General features: G+C 36.8%; 1 protein-coding gene across 2 annotated transcripts in view; it reads left to right on the top strand.

Annotated features, from left to right (window-relative positions):
- The first annotated feature begins 1,522 nt into the window (after positions 1-1,522).
- The window catches only part of LOC120105703 (probable inactive ATP-dependent zinc metalloprotease FTSHI 5, chloroplastic), a 34,662-nt gene continuing 15,508 nt past the window's right edge, over positions 1,523-20,676 (top strand). The window contains exons 1-12 of one of the 2 annotated variants that reach the window (XM_039118395.1): positions 1,523-2,579; positions 6,594-7,065; positions 7,577-7,777; positions 7,955-8,248; positions 8,397-8,666; positions 9,169-9,258; positions 9,364-9,495; positions 10,434-10,607; positions 11,155-11,276; positions 13,543-13,744; positions 14,929-15,057; positions 20,352-20,534. In XM_039118395.1, coding sequence (XP_038974323.1) covers positions 1,660-2,579; positions 6,594-7,065; positions 7,577-7,777; positions 7,955-8,248; positions 8,397-8,666; positions 9,169-9,258; positions 9,364-9,495; positions 10,434-10,607; positions 11,155-11,276; positions 13,543-13,744; positions 14,929-15,057; positions 20,352-20,534 — 3,189 coding nt within the window. In that variant the 5' untranslated portion in view covers positions 1,523-1,659. The remainder of the gene's footprint in view (positions 2,580-6,593; positions 7,066-7,576; positions 7,778-7,954; positions 8,249-8,396; positions 8,667-9,168; positions 9,259-9,363; positions 9,496-10,433; positions 10,608-11,154; positions 11,277-13,542; positions 13,745-14,928; positions 15,058-20,351; positions 20,535-20,676) is intronic. The other variant, XM_039118394.1, reaches the window with a different exon arrangement.

Here is a 20,676-nt window from a genome sequence, read left to right as displayed (position 1 = left end):
TATCATATATATGTACGCATGTATGTATTTATGTGTATATATGTGCGCGCGCGCATGTAATAACCTGGGCAATGTATGTGTTGGTCAAGTACTAGGTTTGTATTTTGAAGTGATGTTTTGAACATGTTGGAATTAGATGTGGTGATTTGAGATGATCATGCTAGGTTCTAAGGATAAATGTAGGAGACGAAAGTTACAAGAGATAATGATAGGTAAGTATAGGAATCATAAAATAGAAGATCGATTTGTTTAGACACATATTCTAATTTAGAGGAAATAGAAAATTCTCACTTGCGAGAAGAAGAGTTGTGAATGTGGCGATGTTAGTCTATGATTGCTTAATCAATCAGAGATTAAGAGGATGAGAGTCTTGGCTTTTATGAGAACATAAATATTATATATTATATTTAGTATCGATCATATAGGAAAGAATTATCCTCTTTATTAAGATTTTTTATTGTATCATTCCTTTCATTGTTTTAGCAATATCCATGATTTCAACCTTGGCAAACCCTTGTGAGAGAGCTGCTAATTGACTAAGTTAATATTTATACTCTCCTTCTATTAAATAGTTAAAAACTATTAGCAATCCATTTAATTAAGAAAAGAGCCTTCCAAAAAACAAAAAAAAAAACCTAACATTAGCCGGGGCTAGATTGATTTCTCTTCAAAAGAGAAGAAAAATGATAAAAAACATCTATCATGGGGGGAAGGATCATTAATTCTTTAATTTTCTTCGTCCATCCGTTAAGATAAATAGCCATAATATTTTACCAAAAAAAATAAACAAGAAATCATGAGAGATGCTAAAAAACAAATAGAAGGAAAATATCTATAAATGTGTGTATAGACTATCATGGCTAATTAAGAAATAATAGATGAAGGATAGTAACTGAAAATTTAAGCATCAAATTAGATACACCGGCCATAATAAAATTCTCCAACAACCATCTAAGATGGTGTTTTTAGAGCCTCCATGGATTTAAAAAAAACAAAGAGAGGGCTTTTGGGTAAAGTTTCAGTTGAATAACTCATAATATTTTACGAGGTTGGCCGGGCTCGTTATCAAAAATATTGGTAGTTTTATATATTTTAAAATTAAAATTAAAATAATTAAATATTTTGCTATGATCTAAATACAAAAAATTATTAAATTATGTTTATATATTTGAAAATATGTTAAGAGTACCTACATTATAACAAAAATTATGAACTTACAGAATTGTATGCCTAACATCTACTTAGAAAGAGAGCTAATTATTATTATTATTTTTTTTTGGACTTGTTGTGAAGTTGAAGACCACCAACATCTATTTTTTTTTTATTTTAAGTACATTTTTCAGTGAAGTAGGTCATGATGCATGAGAAAAGACAGACATCCAATCTATATGGGCTGCATAAGATTTGGAACTGCTACTTAAAAATTTGAAACTTTATTTTTTTTTTTTGGCTGAAAAACTTTATTTGTTCATCTACACCTCTCCTCCCGTTTCATGACGGTGCTGGGGTTTACGGGCACCAGTATTTAACATTTTCAAACCCTATCTAAAGCCCTCTGCCCCCCTCTCCCTCTCCGCTTCCTGAACAACAGGGGAAAAAGCTTCCAAGATGGTAGCGTTTATGAATCCAAAACCCTAATCTTCCTTCACCTCCTCTTTCATGGAATCCACCATTCTCTCCTCCCTCCTCCCCTCCACCCTCTCCTCCTCCTCCTCTCGCCGCACCCTCTCCTTCCCCCTCCTCCGTTGCCAACCCCGCCGCCACCGCTGCCGGGCCGCCGCCTCTTCCGGACCTTCCAATTCCCCTCTTCTGCCAATAAATCTCTCCATTTCCGCTTCCCCCACCCTCCCCAATCCCCAGTCCTCCGAAAAATACCCAAATTTCCCCCGAAATGGGACGAATTTTCTGGATCTTGCGCGAAAACCGCTCGCCTTGGTCTTGTTCTGCGCGGCAGTTGGTATCCTCCCGATGCCCGCTGCTCGATTCTATGCCATTGCCGCCCCTGTTAGTGTGGCGTCGAGAGAGGAAGTTAAAACCCAAAAAGATGAGAGCTTTAAGGATCACGACTTCTCAGATTACACTCAGAGGTTGCTCGCGGTTGTCTCGATCCTTCTGCGAAGGATCGAGGAGGTGAAGTCCTCGAAAGGAGATATGGATGGGGTTCGGGAAGCGTTGAAGGAGGTGAAGGAGAAGAGGAAGGAGATTCAGAAGGAGGTTCTGGAGAAACTGAATTCTGAGCTGAGGGAGTTCAGGAAGGAGAAGGTGGAGCTGATTAAACGGTCTGGGGAAGTCTTGGACTCGGCTTTGGCAGCAAGGAAGGAGCGCGACAGGCTATTGAAGAGTGAGGGAGGGGGTGATGAGGTGAAGGAGAATGTGGAGAGGTTGGGGAATAGTATGAGTGTTGCGGAGGAGGAGTACAATGAACTGTGGGAGAAGGTTGGGGAAATTGACGATAGGATCTTGAGGAGGGAGACGCTGACATTCAGTATAGCTATCAGGGAGCTTTCATCCATAGAGAGGGAGAGTGAACTCTTAGTGGAGAGATTTAGCCAGCAGCTGAGACGGGACAGTCTTGACAGGTGCCAATTCAGACATTTTACCTTATTTAAATAGCTCTTTGTGCATGTAGCTGTGTATGCTCTCACAAGACACTTGTAGGTGTTGTTCTGATGGTTTCCCATGCATTCCAAAGATGAAATGGACAAATTTGAGTAAAAGAATTATAAATTCAACCATTCATGCTGAATTTATGCTGACTTGCTAACAAGAGTGGAAGTCGTAGTTTGTGATGAAAATTGAAAGCAAATCTCGAATCCTTCTTTCATGATACAAAATTGAAGTTGTAATATCAATGGGAAGGAGGAGGAAAAAAAATAGTAGGAAATACATCGGCGTCTTATGGTCTGATACAGTTCTGTGCAGCCTCCATATATCTTACTTTATGACATAACTTGATTGGCTAAAACAAAAAGATCAAAGTGTCCTGCTCTCCTCCTACTTTGTCAATGCAAATTTTCTAGACTGTTCATTCTGTAATGCTTCTAACGATGTTTTATTGCATCTTCCCTTCTTCTTTCTTGACTCATGGAAAACACTTCTTGTCCATCTTTGTACAGGCAACTTCTACAATTCCCTTCTTACTTTATTATGCTCCTCTCTTTATCCTCTATCTTAAATGTCTGTACAGTTTAAAGTAGTTCTCCACTGTATTGTACTCATTTGGTGCAACTCTACACTTATAGTTGTGCTACGATTGTTTAAAAATGTTTAAAAACTAAATTTCAATTTCAGTTGGAGGCCAAAATGAAACCAATTGGTAATTTTGCTGGTCAGTCTTCAAATGTAATGGGATTTTCTGTCTGAAATGTGTTAGGGTAATTATACATAATCAATAATCTGAAAACCTTTTTTTTTAAAAATAAGACATACAAGTTAAGAAAAAGCAATGCCTTTTGAATAATGTAATATATATGTATATAGATATAAACCATGTATATATGTCAAGGTTTTAAATCTCGTGGGGCAGGGTTGTTCCAGTTTTTTCATGGAACGGGACATGCCACTGTGCCACCTCGTCCCGACACTTTTGGATAGAGATGCCCCAAGATGTGCTGATCAAGATGCTGGAACAATAGATGGACAGTTTTGTCCCGACATTTGGGATGGTACACCATCTTGGTGTCCCACGGGACATCCCACCAGGACTTGAGTCCTGGATATATTCATGATGATTTAAGAGATATGGGTATTGGATGTCATTAAGTAGTATCAAACTATCAACTAAAGTACGATATAAATTCATAACCTGTCCAGTATCACATTATCTATAGAAATTTCTATACACTTATATTTTTGAATGACCACTGCTGAAATACGGCTTGTGAGCATAAAGGTCATCATCATTATTGTTATTTCTGCAATAATGCCGAGCATGATAGAATTGTTGTCTACGACATTTAGAAAGACACCATCATACAAATGCGATAGGTTGACTTGTTATAGCCCATTCTGCACTTTAGTTGTCCATGTTAGAAGAGAGAAAGGATGATGATTGATGGTTGAGGCCTGAGGGTATATATATAAGGTGATTGTGGGCATGCTGTCACTTCTATGTTGTAGTCAGGCTTAACTATGATTCAAGAGTAGTGCAAGAAAATCAATCACCTTGTGGCCTTCTTCATCCTTGCTTTCTTGTCCTTCAGGTTCATGCTCCATGTTGGACCCTTTGGGATGAACTACCACTTCACAATGCTGAACACCATCTCCAAACTCAGTGTGGCTCTAGTCCTATCTGCATGGACGAAGAGTAGTAGTATCAGCGGTCAATCACTGACTTTGCACTCTCCACTCTTATTTACTAACTAAATGTTGGCATCTTGCTGGTTAAAGCAATGCACAGAAGGTTGTTGTAGGATCTCTTGGTGCCATTGCCAGTTATATGAACTATCATTTGTCCTGCATTCATTCTATTCTTGCTATGTTGAGTAAGGTGGCAAGCAAGGTGTTGGCGACGACTATGGCTGGTAGTGATGTTGGTTGAGTCATCATCGTTAAATGATGTGGAAAGGAACATTGGTGAGCTGGCCTTATTGTTGGTTGCTAGTAAAGTTATGGCTCAAGCTTGTGCTCGACCAAAGTATGGGTAGTCCATACCGAAGTATAAATAGTTTAATGCCAAAGTACAAATACTCTTATACAATGAAGTATGGTATAGCTATGATATTATCATGTATAACATAGCTATGATGTTGCAATACATGAGACCAAAGTTTCATGGAAACCAATTTGCTATAGAAGTTCATGTGATATTAAAGATGTTCACGTATGAGTTTAACTTTGCATGCGAGCTTGAGCCACACAACCTTCATCGTTGACTAGTGTGATAGCTTGCTTGCCATCCCCACATCTTTCTCCAATGGTGGCTTCACTAACAAAGCAAGAGCACCAATATTGTCACTGCCACTAGTGGTCACTATTATTATCTACAGTTGCTTTCTTCCTTCGCCACTTGAATATGAAAAGTAGCAACATGAGTTGCATGATCGATTGCATGGCTGACATCCGCACAATGAATCCCATGGCATCCCTTGTACACAAGATTCACCATCTTGGTACTGGGCTCCGTACCGGTGCCACACTAGTACAGTGTCGATATGGTACGGTATGAAATTTTTTTTGGTGTACTGAGTGTTGGTACGTCACTCGTACCGGATATAAATACCGAATCGGTATGGTACACTTCGTACTGTCTGATTCAAGCCAGCACAACATACCTTGCTTGTACATCATGTTGACCAGTGGGAAGCTAACAATTTAAGAATTGGTGCATGTGGATTGAGAAGCCAGTGTATCTCTCCATATTATTACACCTTGTATAGCAAGGACTAGCACTATGATGGGCGTAGCAATATCCTTGGTCACTATGAGGTAGCAGTTCACAAACTTGAAGGTGAAGATGAGAGGTCTAAAAAGGCCATGAAGCAGTTGATCACCCTACATCACATTGTTCTAGTTTGAACATATGCTACCACCTCCTTGGGTTGTAGCTGAGATTCACTGTAATGTTGAGTAGCATTATGGCTTTGGCTGCTTTATACATTTCCCTTAGTCTTGACATCCTACTGCTCTACTATAATGGTTTGCATGTAACTATTTGGTCTTTTAGGTGGAGTAGAGTGGACTAGAGTTATACTGGGCCATTGGGTTATTGGGTTATATAGTGGAGAGACCAGGAAGGGGGCTTGTCTGCTAAAAGAGGGTAAAAAAGAAAAGCTTCTTTGTCTCTATTTATCTTATCTCAAGCAAAAGAGAACATTTTTATCCCAAGTCAAAGAGATAAAGAGAGGGTTACATGTTACAGCCAAACCCTTCTTCTCCGTTCCTGTTAATTGCTTTAACCACCAATTAATGAAAGGGGGATGCTATGTGTTAAGACCTGTGATGTTATATATTAGTATTAACTGGTAGAAAGGGTCATTTCTTCAGTTGGTTGTCGATAGAAGTAGACTGCCCAATGGTTGATGCCTTGGCAGTATGACACCATAGATCATTCATAACTGTTTGGTGCAAATGATGATAAGGAGATTTGGGTGGGCCAGAGGAAAATGAAGAAAATATTAAAGTACGTAGATAACTGTTAGTATAAAACTACACCAAGCCCTGTTTATATATTCTAGATAAGCATGCGGATATTTTTATGTGAGCATCAAGTTTGCCATCTGCTATAGCACTATGAAGCATAATGTTTACTTTTATATGAAGTCACAAGCATAGAAAATGATGCATGTGTATGTCCTGATACATTGACAGATATAGAGGTATATAAACTTGTACTGGTTAAATATATTGTTACAAATATCTTAGAAGAATATGTTATTGGAGTTATGTGCTGTATAAGTTTTATTTGCAAAATGCTTATATTTGATAACCATTTTTTTAGGCTTTGTTTCAAAGGAAGATACTATAAGTTATTTTAGCGTTCCCTTAACTGCTATATTTCCATTGTTTTTTTTCTTAAGAAAATACCATTATGCTAAAAAAAACACTATTACACCCCACTTTCTCATTAAGTGCTAAAATATTTATTGTTGCAGTAAGTTGAAGAGCTTCCCCACTAGGCTTTCCAGACATGATATCCAGAAAGATCTAGAAACCGCCCGTAATGAATATTGGGAGCAGATGTTACTGCCAAAAGTTTTGGAAGCCGAAAATTCTGAAATTTATCCAGATAGTAGTACTCAAAGTTTTGCTGTTAATATAAGGCGAGTTCTTAAAGAGTCCAAGCAGATGCAAAGGAATCTTGAGACTCAGTTAAGACGAAAGCTAAAAAAATTTGGGGATGAAAAGCATTTTCTTGTGAGAACATCAGAAGAAGAGGTGCTGAAGGGTTTTCCTGATATGGAGTTGAAGTGGATGTTTGGCCCAAAAGAAGTTGTACTTCCTAAAGCTGTCAGCCTTCACTTATTTCATGGATGGAAGAAGTGGCGTGAGGAAGCAAAAGTCAACTTGAAAAGAGAGATACTGGAGAATATCGACTATGGTAGGCAGTACATGGCTCAAAGACAGGTAACCATTTTGTCGAATTGAGCATATATTGAGATAACTAAAAATTGACAGTCCTCATGCCAACTGTTTTTCTTGCGAAACCGAAATAAACAATTGTATGCATGGATATAGGGCCAATTGCTGAATGTCAAGTTGTTTTTTTCCTGTTTCTTCATTAATTTCATGGTAGTTAGCAACATAACATCTTGCAAACATAATATCGAGTCTGGATATGCAATCATCAAATGGTGACTGCTGACAAAGTAATTATAATGGTTAAATGGAGACTGCGGGTAGGCCTATGCATACCTATTATTTATTTACAAACTTATTCCACTTACTTTATTTATCCGTCTATGTTTGTTATTTCATTCACCCATAGTTTTGTTGCTAGGTAATTTTATACCAGACCTCCTGGTTTTTGCAGGGGTTTCATGCTGTAGTTCCTTTAGATGTTAGGTCATGTCATGCTGCAGGTCTTTTGCTGCCACTAATTGTATTTTATGTGATTTGTTTAATATTTTTGTTGCAGGAGCGTATCCTTCTGGATCGGGAGAGAGTGATGACTAAAACGTGGTACAATGATGAAAGAAATATATGGGAAATGGATCCAGTAGCTGTACCTTATGCCATCTCCAAGAAATTAGTTGGAGGTGCTCGTATTAGGCATGACTGGGCTGCTATGTATCTTACACTTAAAGGTGATGATAAGGAATATTATGTTGATATCAAGGTTAGTCAAATTGTTTATCATGCAAAGTTTTTTTTTTTTGCTCTTGTATTCTCTAATTACTTGTTTAAGTGAAAATGCCCTATGAAACTAGGACGCATTTTTTATCACGTCATTTATGTTTCTTGCTTTATCATTATTATTTTTTAAAATCTATCTGAATCTCTAAACTGAATGCAGGAATTTGACCTGCTTTTTGAAGACTTTGGGGGATTTGATGGTCTTTATGTTAAAATGCTAGCATCTGGCATTCCAACTGCTGTTCATTTGATGTGGATTCCTTTATCTGAATTAGATATTCGTCAACAGCTTCTCTTGATAACAAGGATAATATCACGGTGTTTAGTGGGATTATGGAAGTCAGGCGTTGTATCCTATGTTAAAGATTGGGTTCTCTCCAAGACGAAAAATATCACTGATGATGTAATGGTCATGATAGGTTTTCCAATTGTGGAGCTTATTATTCCAAAGCCGGTAGTAGCAGGAACAACTTTGCCATTTTTTCTTCTATATTAGGCCTCATTTTTGATTGATAAATAGGGTCAATAAACAGGGCACTTTGTCTGGTGCCTCATGATAATAGAACTGTAAATTTATATTGTAACATTATCTTTTGTATCAGGTAAGAATGAGCTTAGGAATGGCATGGCCTGAAGAAGTGTATCAAGCTGTTGGCACAACATGGTACTTGAAATGGCAGTCTGAGGCAGAAATGAATTACAAGGCCAGGAAGACAGACAACATTCAGTGGTACCTTTGGTTTTTAATAAGGAGCACCATATTTGGGTTCGTTTTGTTTAATGTGCTAAGGTTTTTTAAGCGAAAGATTCCAAGGCTTTTAGGTTATGGACCCTTTCGTAGAGATCCAAACCTGCGGAAGTTACGGAGAGTGGTATGCCTTTGTGATTACCAATCTCACCTTTTCAATTTCAGGTTAATCAAATCACTAATTGCCAAAATAAAGTATTTGTTAGATCTTGGATACTTCCTATATAACGATTTTGCTGGCTTGAGTGAATTGTATGCTAAAGTCATTAGTATTCTATTCTTTATACCATTTATCTCTCTGAATTCTTTGCTAGAAATATTCGTATTTTATTTTATGTATAAAGATTGACATGTGAATTCTTTAATGCGTGATGATATATAAGACCTTAAATCACAGTAACATGTAGAATGAAGGGTAAAACAACTGAAGATAAAGAAAGCTGCAATATTGTCTTAAAAGGAAAATAGCATGGAATAGTTGAGATCTTCAGATTGAAGCCATTTGCATACCTCTGACTTATCGCATTCATCACCATCATCATCATCTTTTTCATTGCCAATTTGTTTTTTTCCCAAAATAATATTGGTGAATGTGAACAAACTTATTTTGGCTTTTGTATTCCCAGAAAGCTTATTTTAAGTACAAGTTATATAGAAGGCTTCGAAGGAAAAAGGAGGGGGTTGATCCAATAAGGTCTGCATTTGATCAGATGAAGGTGTGGATTAATCAAGCAAAATGTCATATGTTTTGACTTTGCTTGATCTGCACTAGAATAATCTTCATTTTTGGTATCGTGTATTTGTGATTGTTCTATTTGCAGAGGGTAAAGAATCCACCGATACGATTGGATGATTTTGCTAGTATTGACTCTATGAGAGAGGAAATCGATGACATTGTGACATGTTTACAAAATCCTACTGCTTTTCAAGAAAAGGGAGCTCGTGCACCCAGGGTATGATCATGTCATTGAGTTTCTTTAGTCAATTAACTAATTTGTATTTTTAGATTTTACTACAAATTGTCAATTATGCAATGCTCATGTTAGGTGGTTGTATTTTTAAAAAGTTTTTGATAAAATTTGAGTGCACTTCATTCACATATTCTAGATGCAAACTAACATTGTAGGGACCATGAAATTGATCATTAGCAGGCCACTTCTTAAGACATGCAGCAAACAATAGATCATGACAACACTCATATGGTTAATTTGCTTGATGTTAAATGTATGTCCCAAGTGCACTTCTTTTTTTTTGATGAAATGTCCTAAGTACACTTCATGTGCTATTCCTTTCTCTTAGTGAATATTTCTACTAATAAACTACATTTCAGACATTTTCTTGTATTTTCCATATGGTCAAATATACATGCTGGATATCTATAAGCTTACCTCCATAATGAATATACTAGAATATGCATTTTTTTTTGTAGACACTGAAACAATCATTTTGCACCATATAAAAACTTCGGACGGCAATTTAAGATAAAAAATGCATTATTAAGAATTTCTCTGCAAAAATACATTGTTGAAAACATTGGGCCTGATGAAAACATCTGTATTAAAACTGATGGATAATAGGTTGTGCAATATTAGTATGTACGTTCATGGTACACAATCTATTTGCTATCATTCATCATGGATGCTCTTATACTTCAAACCATGTCTTGCTAGACATTGCTTGTTTTTTGTAGACACACACACAAATACACACACACACACACACGCACCCTGCTTGTTTTATGGACACACATATGCATACATATATGTTCTATGAAATACCTTTGTTCTGCATGCAATATATTCTTGTAGACGTCTCTTACAATTCTAAAATGTATGGGCCTAATAATTGCTATTGTTGATTCACTGAAGATGGATAATAATTGAAATTGCAGGGAGTTCTTATTGTTGGTGAGAGAGGAACAGGGAAGACGTCCCTTGCATTGGCGATAGCTGCAGAAGCCAAAGTTCCTCTTGTTGAGGTCAAAGCTCGTCAGCTTGAAGCAGGACTATGGGTTGGTCAAAGTGCATCAAATGTTAGAGAGTTGTTCCAGACAGCAAGGGATCTGGTTGTACTTTCAGTTCTTGGTTGACTATTATTAGTCAGCCCTTTTCTTTTATTTTACATCTTATAAAGGACAGTATTTAAAAAAATCATATAAAAGATGAAAATGACGATATTTATACCTGATGAGAACTCACTCATAAATGCTGCTTAGAGAATCTAGTATAATCTTGTTAATGGCAATTTCAATATCATGCATATCATAGCTAAAGTATAATCTAGTTTTCATTTTCTGGTATCGTGGTAATATACTTTTCAAGACAATGAACCTCAAAAGGCTTTTAGTGGATCACTTGATGTAATAATGTCATGGAATTAGTCTTAAATATTACATTATACTCTTCTAAGATAACTTTATTTATTTTGCCTCTCTTGAATATTTGTAGTATCATATTTTTTTGTTGTACTTAAAACTGTAGTTTTCTTTTAACATGAGATTCTTCACAAAATTTTACATTTTCTCATATTTCTAAAATCCTTATCCATGATCACTTTTAAACTCCATACATTTCTTGCTAATTTTTGGAATTGTTGTAAACTTAATTGTATAGGCACCAGTAATTATTTTCGTCGAGGATTTTGATCTCTTTGCTGGTGTTCGTGGCCAATTTATTCACACTAAAAAGCAAGACCATGAGGCATTCATTAATCAACTTCTTGTGGAACTTGATGGGTAACGATCACCTTATATTTGGTCTTAGTATTTATTGCATTGCTGATTTTTGTAATTCTATATTAGTGGTTTTTGATTAACCGTTTATTTACATTGAATATTCCATTCAAGTTTAACGAAGTTTGAAGTGATGATATATTTTACTCATCTAGTGTTAATTCTTGCTGATCACCATACTTGGTGATATATAATCTACTTATTCTGGCTTGCTTGACCAGGCAAATATAGAAGTGTGATCTTGCTCTTTTCTTTTATTTCAATTGAGGAGAGTCTTATGATACCTAAGGATAGCTGCAATGGCAGAAAAGAGCGATGCAATTGCTTAAGACCATGCTTTTGGGATAGTGAGCTCCTTCAAAGGTGGATGACAGTCTATGCCACAGCACTTGGACTCTGCTAAGTAGCCTGATGTACTTGTGTCATGGGGGTATGCAATTTGTGCCTCATATGCAAGGGATAGAGAGAGAGGCACGCGGGGGTTGGGGGGGTGGGGGCGCAGTGTGGCCCTCCTAATGGGGAGGAAGTGGTTTGATGGTGGGATGTATCAAGCCAATGATCTTTGACATGGCTGGTTGGAGGAGACCAAAGCAAGATAGGAGTGCTTGTGGTGCACGGACAAGATAAGAGGTGAAAAAGGTCAAGGTGATGGACTAATTGGGATGGGCTTATGAGGACAAGGAAAGAGGGGGGTGTCGGGATTTAGGGTTCATATTGGTCTAGACAGGTACAATATGCGTGGTTTAGTTAAGAGGGAGCATTTGATGGATGGCAAGGATGTCATGAATCAAGATCCCTACTATTAGATCTAATAAACTTACAACCCAATTTAGTTCTTATTTTAATTTAAAATAATCTATTAGAAAGTGAAATGAAAATGTCATGCCTTCGACACGAGATCGTGAGCCGGGGTCGCGGCAATCGCCGCATATTCATAGGGAACTCTTGCCATAAGCATGCAAAGTATCTTATCATGATATCATAAATCAAGCAGCGGAATAAAAAATCAACTAAGTAAATTAAAAAATTTAAATACCCAAAATTCAAACTTTAATATCTTATAAAATTCAACGATATTCAAAAGATCTTACATCAAACTTTAATAAATTTCTAGACTAATAAATAGATCAAAGTTCTGCTTCTAATCGCTCTCCTGAAATGTATCCTTGTGCTAGCTTAGTTCTCAAGATATGTAAAAACAGTAAAATATAGAATAATGAGCTAGACAACCTAGTAAGCAATGAACACTTTAACTAGATAAATCAGACAATAAAATAATAATAATGTACTGAAAATAAGCATATGGAATTCATCTGTTCAAAATCAAATCTAGATATGCGGCATTATTAAGATATTATGCATGCCAAATTCAATCTTCCTCAAATTCAAATTTCATTCATAAATCCAAGTTTTTTCAAACAATCAAGTTTATTTCGTCAACTATGAGCTATGACTATATTTTTCTTGTGACAGGGTCATGATATCGTGCATTTTCTTGTGGCATGCCATGCATCATCTTACAACAAAGTCCTTCAGAATTGCGCATCCGCTTACGATATGTCGTGCATCTTCTTGCAAAATAACTTCTTACGGCAATGCCCCCATTAGCGGGGTCCTTAATATAGACTGAGAGCAAGAATTGCTATGCCAAAACTGGCGGCACAGTTCGGTACAGCCCTTCTGCCGTTTCGTGCCAGGCCCGTACCGACACAGTAGAGGGGGCGAGGGAGAATGAGAGAGAGAAACAGAGAGAGAGAGAGAAGGGAGAGAAGGGAGGGAGAGAGAAGGAGAAGACCGGCAGAGGCTGGCGGAGCACATTCTGACACGACAGAGAGGGTGGAGAGGAAGAACGGGAGAGAGGAAGAGAGAGGGGGGGAGGGAGTGGGAGAGAGGAGGGTGGTAGGCATCAAATTCATGCATTATGAAATAATATGATCTGTGATTAATTAATATCATAATCGTACAATTTGCCGATAAATTTGGAAAAGTGAAGCATTACTTACCTCACAAGTACTTTGACAAAATCAATTAATTGCAAAAACTTCTTCCCAAAATAGTACTCCTTCCCAAAAGCATTACTTACATCATCATGTGTGTGTTTATGATTGTAAAATAAATACTTTTATACTAAAGAAGATTGCAAGTTTTATCTTTCACATAGGTCCTTTATTAATGGCCTATTTTTGAGTGTCAAATCATTTTACTTTTTATTATCATTGTGCCACGGTAGTAGACACTCTTTATAACCTACAAGGTACTTCCTTCACAGGTTTGAGAAACAAGATGGAGTTGTTTTAATGGCTACCACTAGAAATCTTAAACAAATTGATGAGGCCTTGCAAAGACCCGGTCGGATGGATAGGGTATTGCATCTTCAACGGCCAACTCAACTGGAAAGGGAAAAAATATTGCGCCTAGCAGCGAAAGAAACAATGGATGATGGATTAACTGATTTTGTAGATTGGAAAAAGGTACAATCACGTAAGTCCTTGATGCTTTTGTTTGTAGTTTGTCTGTTTTTGCACTTATAATTTCATAGTTTTTCAACTGCGCTTCAGACTTCATAACTCTCTTTTGTTGGGGGGAGGGAATCATGCACAAGTGTGTCAAGATGGCTGGGTGGTCCTCGGTAGGGATCCCTGACCACGGCTTGGCAGTCCTCGGTAGGGACCCTGACTATCTAGGCACCCTGGGTGCCTATACTGACTGCATAATGAGTTAGGTTACATATTGGAATGAAAACAATGGTTGAATGTTTAAACCCTGTAACTGTATTACCATTATAGGCGGTGTCTTATGGTTGCATGAGGATATTGTCTTGTGACTTTGGATGACTATATCTGGACAAATTAGTAACTTTCCTTGATACTGTGAAGCAAATTGAAACAGGCCTCCTTTTCCAATTTCATCCTCAGCCTCTCCATATGGCAGTGGGACCAATAAATGTATTCTAGTTGCAATGATGGACTCACTTTGTTTCTGTTTCTTCTGATCATTGCTTGGTGGGCGAGGATCAGAATATGTATTTCATTAAACAAGTAACTGAAATAAATTTCATTTGTATTATTGAATAATCTTACTTATTTGCACAAACACTGGAATTCTATCAGAAGGGTTTAGTAAGATGCATGTTCTGAGACATTTACATTATCTAACTCTGGTGATTCTCATGCTATAGTATTATTACTCTTTAAAAATTTATAATTGGCATTCTCTTCCCTTTATGGCTGGAACCCAGTCCTCTACTTTATTGCGAAATGTATTAGCTTCATCTTGCAAAAATGTCCGACTATCATATTTTGATATATTGTTACATGTCTCTACATGATTATGTACTTCAATACTGATATTATTTTATTAGGTGAAATGCTATCCTTGATTTTTATTTGCACCCTCTCTATCATTTATTGATAGAACTGGTAAAATGGATTGATCAATAACATATAATGTTAATTCTGCAAGTCCATAAAGTACCGCGACTCCATTACTCTCATACCATAGATGCCAAAAATGTTGATGGAAGCAAGAATGATTCCATACTTAAACTGAAACATGCTTCGCTAGTGAAACCTTGGTTGTTTCTTTTGTTTGTCATCATTTTACCCTGAGTTCTGTTTTCAACTTTTAAAGAATCAATTTATGTTCTCCTTTCCAGGTTGCTGAGAAGACGGCTTTGCTGAGGCCTATAGAATTGAAACTTGTTCCTTTGGCACTGGAAGGTAGTGCTTTTCGGAACAAGTTTCTTGACACTGATGAGTTAATGTGCTACTGCAGCTGGTTTGCGGTATGAAATTTTTAGTTGTCTTACTACTATCTCTAATTTATTTTCATAAAAAGTTAGTTAATGCCAAAACTGACAATTTTTTTGCCATTTGCTTCTTTCTCACGAGCACCAGAGCTTTGTAAACATATTATTGAGAAAGATAACAACTAAATATCATGGATTTATGATTATGTGCCTCCATATAGTTTTTACCTCCCTATGGAGAAACAATTGGAATCAGCATAAAACCGATGTTAGTTTTTTTGCTCTTTTTTTTTGCTTTCTAAAGCATGAAATTATAGGAGGACTTATGGTAATTAACTAGCTTAATCGATGTTATCGAGTCATGGAGTATCATAAGTTTTCTGTTACATTTCCAAGGACTTTCTTTTTTGGGATGGGAAAGAATAGAAAACTTCTAAGGGTATGTTTGGATATTCCTACAGGATTGAGCTAAAAATCTTATAGGAATCAGGCTTGTTGGCCCATCTAGCTTCCATTTTCCAAGAACCTGTCCAAACTCAGCCCAGATTCTAGCTTTTGGGCTGCGGGAAGAAGAAAAAGACCTATGGAGATCTTTTTTTTTTCTTTCCACAGGATTTGGGCTGGGTGGAGTTTGGATGATATAGGGCCATGCTTAAATGGATGGCCCAGTCTACACATCCTAAATGATTTTCAGCTCAATCCTGTAGAAATAGCCAAACAGGCCTTAATTGTTTCATCCTCGTAGGAGTGTTGGCAACCAGTGTTCCTATCTAGTTCTGCAGGAGAAGAATCTCTTTCTAATTATAATCCCCGGTAATAACCATATGATCAATTTCTCCCAATCATTTCCTATTGTAAAGATTCCCGAATTATTAATAAATTCAAAAATTTAGAACTTCATTATTGACGAATCTTAACATATTATTTGCATATCAATGTATATTACATTGTAAGTGATAAAAAGTATTCTACCTAATGCATGGTCATATTCAGGTGATGACCTAAATTTGAAGCAGTTGCTTCGTCTCTTGCTTGAGTGATAAATATTAGCTTTTTTTTTTCTCTCTATACTTTTGATTCCTCATTCTTTTTTTTTAATTGGAAAAGTTGACATAGTATTCAAGCCACCCTTGTCTTGTTCAATCTTAATCTTTTCTGATCTCCAAGAACCTTATATTCCTTGTAAGGATTCATTTTCAGTCCTGTGCTAAGTCATTTATGAGTTGTTGTGATTTGTTGTTTTTATCTTTTTGTCATATGATGCATTTGTTCTTGGTGTATATAGGATGTGATAATTTTGTTTTTTTAAAGCATTGTAATTGTTGATAACAAATAGTAAACTTGGACTACCTCTGTAAGTTGAGCTGCATAATTTGTAGTTGTGAGATTGCAATGTGCATCTTTTTGCATTTCTGCAATGTAACTTTCTTTTATTTTGTAAATAAATATAGTTTTGTTAACTTCAGGTTGTTTGTGTACTTGTGCATATTATAGGAAGCATTTACTAAGTATTTTGAGTTGATCAGCTGTATGTGTTTATGTAGGAACTTTTTGTAGAAGTAAATGCATGGTTGATAGATTACTAGCATCCTGATATGCAGTATGGAATGTTTTACTCAAGGTCCGCCGTACCGGTACCGGTCGGTGTACCGGTGGCCGGCCGGACCGGTACGGTACCGGTCTGGTCCGGTACGTACCGGCTGGTACCGGTCCCGTACCGGTCGGTACCGGTCCCGTACCGGTCGGTACCGGTCCCGTACCGGTCGGTACCGGTCCCGTACCGGTCGGTACCGGTCCCGTACCGGTCGGTACCGGGTGGTTTCAAAAACCACAGCGCGCGGCGCTGTGGTTCTAAAAAAAAAAAAAAAACCGGCCGGTTCGCACCGGTACGAGGCCGGTACCGGCCGGTACGGGCTCCGAACCGGCCGGTACGGGCCTGAACCGGCCGGTACGCACCCGTACCGGCCGGTTCGGATAAAAAACCGGGAAATACCGGTTTTTTATCCGTTCCGGTACCGGTCCACGGCCGGACCGGTACGTACCGGTCGGTACGGGCCGGTACGGCATTCCATGGTTTTACTATTTTATCATTTTGAATATTAGTGCTGGCAAGATGTGAAGCATATATCATACACTATGGGGGAACATAAGTAATAGTGCTAGCCATTGCTAGCATAATGGTCCAAAAACCATGGAGATAGTATAATGCAGAGCTTTAATAGCTTTAATAGTATGTCCAATGGAAAGCTGGTTATACATTTGGGAACCAGATGAAACACTAGATAGTTTGAAGATTTAAAGAGCTCAAATTGCTGTAAGAAAATGTAGTTATAGCAAGAATTCCTTGTTAGCAAGAATTTTTCACTTAGACTTGGCTCTCAGTTCCCAGTTTCTACAATATTCTACTTCTAAGTGAGGTCTTGAGTTTTGGGTTTCAGTCAGTTTCTGTCAGTTTCAGTCAAAACTGATTGAAACTAGCTATAAATGCTATATAATATTAATTTTTGATGATTTTTCTCTCATTTTCTTTAAGTTAAAAGACGAGACAGATAATGAATTTAACATTAATTGACTGAGGTGCCCAAAAGAGATCGCTATTGTAGAATATTACAAAGGCTAATTTGGACAACTAAGTAAGAGACATTTCAAAGAGGTTACAAATTTTTAATATAAAGAAGTAACATTCTTTAACTACATAGAAATAATCAAATAGCCACTTAACTTTAAAGTTCTTAGTATTCAATGTATTTATGAATTCTACTAGAAAATAAAGAAACTGAATGCACATGACACTAGAAGGCTTTAGAATTGGTAAATAAAATGATCTTTTAAGCATTCAAAGTTCAAGAACAAAGTTATATATGTTATATATAGTGTTCATGACAAAATTGATAGTATAGTTTCACTCATATGCAATACTAGCATCAGCCTAAGATTGTCAATACTACACAAACAAAGAACCTATATTATATAAAATACTCTAAAATGTTAGATAATAGATTTTTGGCTTTTTTTTGTTTTTCTTATATTTTTCCAATTATTTGGATTTTTTTTCAATCTTTTGGCCATAATGCCAAAACTTTGAGCAAAACTTTTGAAACCATTAAAATAGAAACTCTACAAGCCTAACCAAAATCGAAATTGAAACCGAATTTTCAAACCTTGCTTTACTGCCATCAAGGAGCAATATTTACGGATATGATTTGTGCTATAATGCAGCATTCATAATACAATGCAAACTTCATGACTCATACAAAATTCATATTGGACTCTTTTGGCCTATACTAGAAAAGGTCAATTCATTTTGGCTAATACAATCCTAAATGTTGCAGTATTGGTTGATACTAAGGTATGCTGAACGGCCTGTACCGGCCGGTTCTGCCTGTACTGGCCGGTTTAGCCTGTACTAGACCGATCCGGTATAGCGATGGAAAATGGTTTCAGCCCCTATGGGACCGAAATTGAGCGATACGGAGGGCGTACCGGTGTGAACCGGAGCGGTCGCACCAGTACGCCTTCGGGCGCTTTATGGCATTTAAATGCCACAACACGTTGTGGCATTGTCCACAGTGCACCGCGCGCGTGCTGTTGCTGGTTCGGTAGGCGACTGGTACGCCTATTGATACCGGTTCGGTATACCTTGATCAAAACAATGAGGAAGTCAACCAAAGCTGGCCTATTGGGGAAGCTGTTGGTCAAGCAGAAACATGGAAAACAGGGAAGAGAACTTATAAGCTCAAACAAAAAGTTACGTCACAAACTATGTAAGTCCTATATAAAATTAATGGCTGCATATATACTTAATCCAAATAATTTATTTTTAATATATTATTGATTATTGGATGCGTGATTCTTTTTTTTCCTTCATCAAATTTATATTACTATGTCAAATTCCGTGAGCTACCATTCTAACCAAAATTAATTAATAATTGAATATATATTAGAATTTTAAAATATAATTTTCTAATCCTACCCCTATCATATTGGATTCATTAGTAGCCAGCAAATCGCAAATGACAAATCTAAACCCATGTTGAGCCAACTAACAAACCAGGTAACATAGGTTGGGACGCACATGAACTTGAAAGGAGCTGAAAGACTCACAAACCATCACCTTAATTCCAAAAAAATTGAACTTACTTACCTTAAATGGCCAATAGAATCCTTAACCGCTTGTCTAAGTTCCTCTTCCCACTCTCTTTCCTGTTCACTCCTCGTCCTTAGCCGATCCTTTTTGCCATTGCCTTTATTTAGAGGTAAGTTAGGTTTGCTAAGAACTGCGGCCTACTCGATGTTACACCTACTTATGTTGGTTGCCTAAGTAGGAAGTCATGCAGGTGAGGACTTAAGGTGCATCTGGTATCTCTTAAAAATTGCTTTTGTTTCTTTTAAGCAAAAAAGGCACTTCCTAGCAAAATAATTGTTTAGTAACATTATCTGAGAAGTGATTCTACCAGAAGAAAATGTCAACAGAGCACTTTTAGGAGAGGTTAGAAAACCAACCTTCTAGTTTTTCTTTCTATAGAGGAGAAGCAACACCAAACACTCCCTTAGCTGGTAAAGATACCAAAACAACACTTATTTAAGTCAAGTAAATGTCCTTGTTTTTCATTTTATTTTCATTTCTATTTACATTTACATACGACATCATATGTAAATAAGGAAGTTCCCCCCCCCCCCCGCAAAAAAAAAAAAGAAAAAAAAGAGTTAAATAAGAGTACTCGAAAACTCAAATTCCTTAGGAATTAAAAGTTGGATTCTCAGTTTTATTGCAAGCTATAGATTTTTAGCATTGGGTCAAAATTTTAACTTTGAAATGCAAGGCTATTTCTTAAATCTCTAATCTTATAAATTTTATTTTGACAAACATTGTTAAATCCAAAAGTCTGGTAGGAAAGTCTTATAAATTATTCTCCAAGGCACAGCACATGTTTCAGTATTATTCAGCACTTAGCACATGGATAGACGGTTTATATATCAATGTTACACACATCTTTATTTTTTTTTTTAAGTACAACAGGCCTGTGACAATACCTATCGCATCCTTTTCTATTGGTGGAGTAAAAGGTTATACAAATAATTTGATGTTTCTGCCAGCAATATGTGTGCCTATTGTTGATTTTGGTATAAACTCCTGTGTTATATGTATGTAATTGAAGCTATGTATGTAGAACCCGGTCTTTGGGATCATATTTAATACTGAATATATTCTTATGTATTATTTTTAATTTCGGTCACATTGTCATCTTATTTGACTATGAAGTGTTGCATGATTTATTCTAGGTCACATCTTTTATATGACTCATCATTCAGTTGTGATTTTCTTGCAGACTCTGAGTGATACTATTCCTAAATGGTTGAGACGAACAAAACTTATTAAGAGGATAAGCAAAAGTCTGGTTAATCATCTTGGATTGACACTAACAAGGGAAGATATACAATCAGTTGTTGATCTAATGGAACCTTATGGTCAGATAAGCAATGGGATTGAACTTTTGAGCCCCCCGCTTGATGTAAGCTACAATACTGGAATATAAACGTGTCTTTTCATTCTATGTATAAATTGCATTAGACAATTAGTCTTTATATTTCCAGTATTTCCAGTTCTATTTTACATTATTGCTTACCTTCTATTACATGTTACGTTTAGTAGAC

This window comes from Phoenix dactylifera, unplaced genomic scaffold (assembly GCF_009389715.1).
Source record: "Phoenix dactylifera cultivar Barhee BC4 unplaced genomic scaffold, palm_55x_up_171113_PBpolish2nd_filt_p 000345F, whole genome shotgun sequence".
In the NCBI taxonomy this organism is placed as follows: Eukaryota; Viridiplantae; Streptophyta; class Magnoliopsida; order Arecales; family Arecaceae; genus Phoenix; species Phoenix dactylifera.
Note: the sequence above shows the minus strand (reverse complement) of the source record. Positions and strands in the feature narration are given on the sequence as shown.